Source organism: Grampus griseus, assembly GCF_964374135.1.
Source record: "Grampus griseus genome assembly, chromosome: 13".
In the NCBI taxonomy this organism is placed as follows: Eukaryota; Metazoa; Chordata; class Mammalia; order Artiodactyla; family Delphinidae; genus Grampus; species Grampus griseus.
In genome coordinates, this window is record NC_139007.1 from 19,465,054 (window position 1) to 19,475,092 (window position 10,039).

Below are 10,039 nucleotides of genomic sequence, written 5' to 3' on the forward strand. Positions count from 1 at the left end.
TTTATTTTTATTTATTTTTGGCTGCGTTGGGTCTTTGTTGCTACGTGGGCTTTCTCAAGTTGCGGCAAGCGGGGGCTACTCTTCATTGCGGTGCGCGGGCTTCTCATTGCGGTGGCTTCTCTTGTTGTGGAGCACGGGCTCTAGGTGCGCGGGCTCCAGTAGTTGTGGCTCGTGGGCTCTATAACGCGGCTCAGTAGTTGTGGCGCATGGGCTTAGCTGCTCTGCAGCATGTGGAATCTTCCCGGACCAGGGCTTAAACCCGTGTCCCCTGCACTGGCAGGCGGATTTTTAACCACTGCGCCACCAGGGAAGCCCCTACAAATTTTTATATAATTAGAAAAATTTGATTATGGACTGGTTATTAGAAGACATTAAGAATTATTTTTAATTTTGTAAGGTTATGGTTTTGTGTAGAATAATTTACTTTTTAAGGGAGGAAGGTTAGACTTTTTTAAAACATTGATGGTTACTGAAGCTGAGTGATGGGTGCTTAGAGGTTCCTTGCACTCTCTTTTTTCTATATATGCTTGGAAATTTTCAAAACCAAAAGTTAAAAAGACAAGGTTTTAGCAAGACAGATGAGGGAATAAAAAAAAAAAAAGAGGATACAAATATACAATACAGAATGAAAAAGAAATAATCATAGCTATAACTGAAATGAAGAGTAAGACTATAAAAACTATATGTATGTTCATAAATTAGATAACCTATATGACATAAATTTTTAGAAAAAGACAAAAATGCCAGAACTTAGGAAGTGAAGAACTTGAATAGACCAAGTATCATTAGAGGAATTAAAATATAATCAGAGACCTGACTATAAAAAAAAAGACCCCTGGCCCAAATGGTTTTACCAAACTTTCATAAAACAGATAATCTCTACTTTATACAGACTGCTTTCAGGGGGAAAAAAATGAGAAAAAGCTGCTAATTTTAAAGGATTAATATAATTTTAACTCCCCAACCTGATAAAGATAATATAAGCAAATCATTAGGTCTATTTTACTTATGAATATAGATATGAAGTACTAAGTAAAATATTAGTTAACTAAAACTAGCAGTATATCATAAAATAAAGAATAATACCATAGGAAAGGCATATTTTTTAAACAGTTCAATATCTTTAAATCCACACCATCATGAACTAAAGGAGAAAAAAAAAAATCAAAACAATGAGGCCTCTTGACCTAACTACTAGTTTACAGGGAACACAGAGGGAAAAGAACATGCCCCAAAACAGTACAGGGATGCAATCAGCAAAAGCCAGACTGTGGAAAACTCTACAGAACAAATGGCCAGTTTCCTCAACAAATAAATTACAAGGTTAAAAAAAGGGACGGGGGAGGGAAGGCAACATTCAGATTAAAAGATCATATTTGTATCTTATTTAATTAACTATGAAAAGCTGTTTATGAGTAAGATTCATTACGGATGCAGTAATGGATAGACAGACACACAATAAAGCATATAAAAATACAGTAAAATGTTTGAAAGCAAACTTATGGTGACCAAAGGGGAAACACGGACGGAGGGATAACTCAGGAGCTTGGGATGAACATACACACAGTACTGTATATAAGATAGATAACCAACAAGGACCTACTGTATAGCACAGGGAACTCTACTCAATATTCTGTGATAACCTACATGAGAAAAGGATCTAAAAAAGAATGAATATATGTATATGTATAACTGAATCACTTTGCTGTACACCTGAAACTAGCACAACACTGTGAATCAACTATGCTCCAATAAAAAAATATGTAAAATGTTAATGTAAAATCGAGGCAAAACATAATTGGTCATTTACCGTAAATTTCAACATTGCTATATGTTTAAAACTGTTCATCATAAAATGTTGGAGGGTAAAGCTCTAACAAATTCAGGGAAATCTGAACACTGAATAGATATTTAAGGATGCTAAGAAATTAGTTTTTTTTTAATGTGAAATGGTATTGTGGTTACGTAGAAAAAAAGCTCCCATCTATTAGAGATACATACTGAAATGTTTAATGTTTGCTGATAAAATATATCATGTGGGATTTCCTTCAAAATAATTGGGGGAGGGGGTGATACTGGACTTTAAGCTGATCATTTTTTTTTGCGGTACACGGGCCTCTCACTGTTGTGGCCTCTCCCGTTGCGGAGCACAGGCTCCGGCCGCGCAGGCTCAGCGGCCATGGCTCACGGGCCCAGCCACTCCACGGCATGTGGGATCTTCCCGGACCGGGGCACGAACCCGTGTCCCCTGCAGCGGCAGGCGGACTCTCAACCACTGCGCCACCAGGGAAGCCCCTAAGCTGATCATTTTTGAAGCTGGGTGATAGGTATTTACAGGTTTCATTGTACTATTCTATTTTTATTTTGTGTTTTAAGTTTTCCATAATAAAGTTTTTAAATGAAAAAAAAGCTATTAAAAGGACATCAGAGCAGATCTGAATGAATGGAGAAAGATTATGTTCATGGATGAAACCATTAAATACAGTTAACTCATCAATTCTATTGATAGAATATTTAATTGACAAATTAAATAAAAACTGTGCAAATTCTTTGCCCTCCTCACATCAAAAGCAGGAGCCTAATTTCTTTCCCCTTGAATAGAGGCTGGCCTTAATAACTTACTCCTAACGAAAAGAATGTGGCAGAAGTGAAGCTCCCTAACTGCCTAACTTCCAAGGATAGGTCATAAAAAAGATACAGCTTCCACCAGAAACTCTTTCTCAGGATACTCACCCTTGTAACCCAGCACCAGGTTGGGAAAAAAGCCACACGTGAAGGCCATATGTACATTTTCCGGCCTACAACCCAGCTGTATATAAAAGCACGCTACAAAACTATAATACTGTCATTAAAAAAAAAATTGGTACTGTTGTAGAAAGAGAAAAATAGACAAAAGAAACAGAACATAACAGTGAAAGACCCACTTAGTTTGGAAACAAAAACATTGTAGAGTCTGACTGTCTGGGTTCTAATCCTGGCTATGACACAATGCAAATTACTTAATCTCTCTGACTCTTGCTTGGGCCTCTATAATATGGGGTAATAACAATAACACCTAACTCATAGGGTTGTTATGATGATTAAATAAGTTCATAAAAGTACTTGGAAAAGCCTGTCTTAATACTAAGTTAAGGGACTTCCCTGGTGGCAGTGTGGTTAAGAATCCACGTGTCAGTGCAGGGGACATGGGTTGGAGCCCTGGTCTGGGAAGATCCCACATGCCACGGAACAACATAAGGCCATGAGCCACAACTACTGAGCCTGCGCTCTAGAGCCCATGAGGCACAACTATTGAGCCCAGGTACCACAACTACTGAAGCCCATGTGCCTAGAGCCCGTGCTCTGCAACAAGAGAAGCCATTGCAATGAGAAGCCCACGCACCACAATGAAGAGTAGCCCCAGCTCACCGAAACCAGAGAAAGCCTGCGCACAGCAACAAAGACCCAACGCAGGCAAAAGAATAAACAAATAAATAAATTTTTTTAAATACTAAGTTAAGTGTATATAAGCCAGTTGTGGTAATCTGAAAAGTAATAAAAAAAATAATACTAAAACACATTAAGCAGGCTCCATATATAGAAGAAGGCTATATATACAGAAAAAAATCGCAATTTATAAAATAAAATTGCGAACCGCAGGTAACAGTGACTAGAATGTTAACAACAGTAGTCAACTCTGAATGGTAAATTTATGAGTGATTTTTAACGTCGTCTTTATATTTCTATTTTCTGACTTCTTTACAGTTTATATGAGTCAATGTTATTTAGAAAGTTATCAATAATAAGTATTTTTTCTTAACAATGTCTTTTTAATGTAATTTTAAAAGTCTGGGCTTCTAAATCAGAACGATCTACATTAGAATCTCATTTTGCTACTATCTATGAGCCTGAGAAAGTTATTGAACAACTCTAGGCTTCAGTTTGCTTATTTGTAAAATGGGGCTAATCAAGGACCTGCAAATTAAAACTACAATGAGCTACCACTATACACTCACTAAAATGGCTAAACTAAACCTATAAACCATATCAGACAGAACTGTAAAACATTTTTGGCAAGAGTAAAATTGGTATAACCACTTTGGAAAACTGTCTGGCAGTATCTACTTAAGTTAAACAAATGTATATGCTATGATTAAGCATTTTCATTTATGGGTATATAAACCCAAAAGAAATAAGTACATATGTCTATCAAAAGAAATATATATTAGAATATTCACAGCAGCATTATTCATAATAGCCAAAGACTGTAAACAATTCGAATGCCTTTCAAAAGAACGGACAAAGTGTGGCATAGTCTCAATGGAATACGACACAATAACAAAAAAGAATAACTACTGATATATGCAACAATATGGATAAATCTCAAAAGGAGAGTTGAGAAAAAGGAACCAGATACAAGACCATATGATTCCATTAATATGAAGTTCAAAAACAAAACTGATACATGACAAGGAGAAGGTTTTTGACAAGGGAGCCTACTAAGTTGCTAAAAATGTTTTACATCTTGATCTGAGTGGTGGTTACATGGGGAGCTATATTTTAAAATTCACAGAACTATACAATTACGTATGTGTTATACACTTTTCTGTAAGTTATATCTCATAAAAACAGTCACTGAGGCTAGTAACAGTACCTACTTCACAGTGTTGTGAGGATAAATAAGACAAAAATAACTGCTAACATTTAATAAGAGCACATGTGCTGAGCACCATTCTAAGCACTTTCCATGTGTTAACCCACTTAACTTATCAAAGTAACCGTATAATGTAGGTACTAGTATTATGCCCATTTTACAGATTACGGGACTGGGACAGATAAAAATTAGATTACTTATCCAAAGTCATATAACTAGTTAAAGGAGGAGTCAGAATAAAATTCTTACAATCAAGCTTCAGATTCAAAACTTTCAACCACATCAATAAATTGCCTCAATAATAAATGAAGGGGACCTCCCTGGTGGCAAAGTGGATAAGACTGCATGCTCCCAATGCAGGGGGCCCAGGTTCAATCCCTGGTCAGGGAACTAGATCCCACATGCATGCCGCAACTAAGGAACTGGCGAGCTGCAACTAAGGAGCCCACCTGCCACAACTAAGACCTGGCGCAGCCAAAAATAAATAAATATATTTTTTAAAAACCTCAATTACAGTTAAACGCTAGGAAAAAATCTATACAAATAATAATAATAATAAATGAAAACTCTTAACACAATACCTGAGCCAAACAAAGTACTCACAAAGTGTTATCTATTATAACTATTACCATTATTATTAGGATTAACTTAAAATGTTCCTAATTATAATACTCAAATATTCAATCCTATGACTGGCCAACAAATCTATATATAATTGTATCTATGCTCTTAATTTATCCCAACAATACTGCAAAGGTGATATCATAATTTGAAATATATAAAGTATGTTACTCTACTCTTCCCATAAATCAGTTACAATGGTCCAAAGGTTATATCCATTTATCTTTCCACAGATAAGATTCATAATTTTAATGCATATTGAAAGAAAATTTTATATGCTAAATAACATCTTGAGAGTTCTTTAGGAGTTAAAGTTTCAAGACAACTAGAGAAAAAATTAGTTTCAAAAAGAGTATTAGTCCGGGACTTCCCTGGTGGTGCAGTGGTTAAGAATCCGCCTGCCAATGCAGGGGACACGGGTTCGAACCCTGCTCCAGGAAGATCCCACATGCTGCAGAGCAACTAAGCCCGTGCGCCACAACTACTGAAACCTGCACATTCTAGGGCCCACCTGCTGCAACTACTGAGCCCACACGCTGCAACTACTGAAGCCCACGTGCCTAGAGCCCGAGCTCCGCAACAAGAGAAACCACCACAATGAGAAGACTGCACACTGCAACTGAGAGTAGCCCCTGCTCACCGCAACTAGAGAAAGCCTGTGCAGCAACGAAGACCCAACACAGCCAAAAAAAAAAAAAGAAAAGAGTATTAGTCTAAGTTTAACCATACTAACCAGGGGAGTTTTTGTTTGGTTGGGTTTTTTTGTGTGGTTTTTTTGTTGTTTTGTTGTTTTGTGTGCGTGTGTGTGGGTTTTGTGGGTTTTTTTGGAGGGGTTTTTTTTTTGGCTCTACCAGGTGGCTTGTGGTATTTTTTTTTAACTTTTTATTTTATATTGGGGTATAGTTGATTAACAATGTTGTGATAGTTTCAGGTGTACAGCAAAGTGATTCAGTTATACATATACATGTATCCACTCTTTTTCATATTCTTTCCCCATTTAGGTTGTTACATAGTATTGAGCAGAGTTCCTGTGCTATACAGAAGGTCCCTGTTGGTTATCCATTTTAAATGTTGCAGTGGATCTTAATTCCCCGACCAAGGATCGAACCCAGGCCCCCAGCAGTGGAAGCACAGAGTCCTAACCACTGGACTGCCAGGGAATTCCCAACCAGGGGAGATTTTAAACTGAAAATTTCTTTTAAAGTTATTTCTAAAACTTAACTGGTGAAATGCCTGTACAGAAATCATTTGTTGAACATATGTACAAAGCATATCTTCTCATTTTTTTCTAGTTCCATAGTTATGCCCCCAATGTTTTCTGCATTATATACACATACATATATATTTTTAAATTTCTGAATAGATGTGCCATGTATGTGAAAACAATTTCATTCATAAATCCAACCACTCAGAGATAACACTTATGTGTTATTTCCTTCTTTCTTTGCATAACACAAATACAGGGTACAGAGATCAGATGTTATACAGACCTGATGCTATCCTATGACTCCTTAACAACATAGAACACCGGATGCTATGATTAAGTTGGAAATCTAGTTAAACCTGCTCCTACATAGTTGCCCTACTTTAGAGACCTAAACTGACCCGACTCCCAAAGAAGACAAGTAAGAATCCCTGGACAAAACTTAATAATCGTATAAAGTTTACATGTTTTTCAGACTAAACCTGTTAATCTGGCTTGAAATACCTTCCAGATGACAAAGCAAGTAAGTACTTAATATTTTCCACTCTCTTAAGGATTCCACTTCTTCCATACTCTTACAATCAAACATCTTGCCATGACAATCAAAGTACATTTTCCAGTAATATCAATCGCTGTTTAAACCTAATATTATATAAACCCAGAGTTAACTAACAAGAAAGCAAAGAGGCCAGGGAAGAAACCCAACTTCAACACAGTCACAGGAAACGGTTATCTTAGAGCAAAATTAAACTACCAAATTTCTTGTGAATGCTTCCCCGTTCCTATCCTTGGGGATTAACTACTTCCAGATAAAGAGTAAGGATGGCTGCACGCTCGAAACATCAGAGGAAACAGCATGCAGATGCTGTCGCTGACAACTGTCTCAGATTTCTTTCCACCGAATGCAAATCTGAAGATAATTCTAAAGGAACATTTCTCCACTACTTCCTATATCATCGCTACCGTTTCTAGAAAATCTACCAGTTTATTTCAGGGGCAGAACCTTCCGTTTTCAAAATGTCAATTAAATTTACCAATTTTACTTTTCAGTCTTCCCTTTAAAACTATTCTAGAGATGATGGTACTATTTTGCTTTCTGACTTGGGTTCAGAAAATCTTTACGACCTTGCGCTGTAATCAACAACACTGCGGGAAAAGCCGTGATCGACTGTGATCTATGTTGTGGGTGGGCGTGCGCGCGCGCGGTGAGAGCTAGGGGAGTGCGTCTAAACCTGCGACTGCGACAGGACCTTGCACCCTCCTCTATCAGCTGACCGTAACGCCCGGACAGATTTCATTCTAAAAAGCATCGTTGATGGAGGCCCAGGTTTTAAAAAATGGGTGAAAACAAGGGACGAATGGGGTCCCGGTGGCTGAGGAGGCGAGGCCTTGGGAGAGGGGGTACTCGAGCCCAACCCCGCCCGCACTTCCGGGCTCCGGCGCCCAGCCCGGCTTCCCCGAGCCGCTCTCCCCTGAGGCCCCGCAGGCGGCCCCACGTCCCGCAGCTGCGCAGCCCGACGTTCTCCGCGCAGCGATGCAACGCGGCCTGCGTCCGCAGTTTCGGAGGAGAGCTGCCATCTGCCCCCCGCCCGGCTGGCTCGGCGCCGTCGCGTTACCTGTTGAGGAGCAGGGAGGCGGCGCTGAGGCAGAGCAGCAGGAAGCAGAACATCGGGTACTGGCGACAGATCTCGCGTCCTACGTCCAGCCGCAGACGCTGCTTCAGCTTCTCTCCCAACGTCCGCACCCAGGGCGCCATCTCCGTCGGCGTGGCTGAAGCTGCACTACAGACTGAGGCTGAGGTCGAGGCGACCCCCCATCAACCTCCCGCGTCTCCGCCCCCGGGCCGGGCAGCGGACCCAGACCGCCGGCGACAGGCGGAGGGTCCGCCGGCTGCAGCTGCCCAAAGCCCCGCCCACGGGCTCCGCCGCGCGTGCGCGACCGCGCCCCCATCCGCCTGGGGGTCAGCCGTACGACGTGTCCGCCGTCACCCCGCGCAAAGCCTGTCGGTCCCGCTGCTCAGCCCCCGGGTAGGAGCCACGCGCCGGCCTCCGGTGGAGGGCCCCGTTCCCCAGCTACCGGCCCTTTTCGGAAATCGGGGGGAAGCTGCAGCACCCAGTAACCGCCTGTATTGCAGAGGAAAAACAGAAGGTTGTGCCCGAGCACAGGAGAAACTGCAGCCGCCCGCAGCCGTCGGGCCCTGCCTGCGGGACTCCCTGAGCTCGCGGGCCGCTGGGAACTGTAGTCTTTGTGACGCGCCCCCCAGCACTCTCCACGCCTCCACTCCGTAAGCTCAGCTCTACGTGGGGACAGGTCCAAGGTTTGCATGACGCCCAAATGGGAGGAGGGGGGACACCTCTCAGTCCTTATTTTGCACGGGCCGCGCGTGGGTGAGTAAAACAACCCTGGAACACGGAAGAGTCCAACCCACCGGGACGCCAGCCCTGCGAGAAAGCATCTTTTACGTGCTCACGGGCGAGGCAGACCTCAGTTCACTACAGCCCCGCGGGCCTAACCAGAACCCAGGTGTTTGGGTGAGGCAGCTTGAAAGGTTAGGTTGCATACCTCTTGTAGAGTGTCCGGCGGCTTTCGCTTTACTAAGGCATCACATTTCTAAATTTTAATTTCGGTATTCTCCGCTGCTTTGACAGATGCAGGAAGACAGTATCGTAATAATAAGTAAAATTTACTTAGGCGGCGCGCTAAGCACTTTCATTTAACCTTCACACATTCACCTCCGGATAGAGGTACTCTGGTTTTTCCTATTTTACAGCTAGATTACTGACATTACTGAGGGGGAGAGGAACTTGCTCAGAATCATACTGCTAGCGAACCCGGGGTTGGAAGCCATTCTAACCCCAGAGCCGGTTCTCATGCTGTATGTCTTTTCTCTTTCTTAGTATCTTACCCTCCAAAGTGCGGAGACAGACAGACAGGTTCAGAAATGATTTTCTAAAAACATAAAAACCATGGTGTATGGACAGTTTAATGACTATTTTCCCATGTTATTATTCCGAATACATGGATCATCTTTATGCATTATTTTCCTTCAGAATGTACCATCCTTTATTAATGCCATTTAATTTCACTGATATTATGAGTATTCCCACCCTTGATCACAAATTATACACATTTCTAATAACTTCTTTAGGATCAACATCAGTACAATTGCTGGATCAAAGAGTAAGAACATGATACATACTGTCAAAGTTCTTCCTAGAATGGTTAGCCAGTTCCACAATGGTATAAAAGTATCAATTTCACTGATCCTCATCGTTAGGTATTGTTTAAACTAACATCGCAAATATATTGTAGGATTACTCTGTAACAACATCATTGGAAAGCTTAGGGCTTTTTTTTTTTTTTGAGGTACATAAACGTTTGTTTCACTTTTTCAACTTTTTTTTTTTTTTAGTGTCTTTGAACTACGTATAACCCCTCGTTTATATGAACATTCTAGGGCTAAACTGAAGTATTAATAAAAGGTGTATGTTGAATTAATTTACATGCATCAAGTACCTACTGTGGACTTGAGTACTTTATAATTGGGTAAGTTACTTTATTAAACTTGTTGGGAAGTTACA

General features: G+C 40.9%; 1 protein-coding gene across 6 annotated transcripts in view; it reads right to left on the reverse strand.

Moving 5' to 3' along the window:
* The window catches only part of SNX14 (sorting nexin 14), a 68,816-nt gene extending 60,470 nt beyond the window's left edge, over positions 1-8,346 (reverse strand). For all 6 annotated transcript variants that reach the window (XM_082669221.1, XM_082669218.1, XM_082669219.1 and 3 more), the window contains exon 1: positions 8,075-8,346. In XM_082669221.1, the coding sequence (XP_082525347.1) occupies positions 8,075-8,214 (140 nt within the window). In that variant the 5' untranslated portion in view covers positions 8,215-8,346. The remainder of the gene's footprint in view (positions 1-8,074) is intronic.
* Between the last annotated feature and the right edge of the window lie 1,693 nt (positions 8,347-10,039).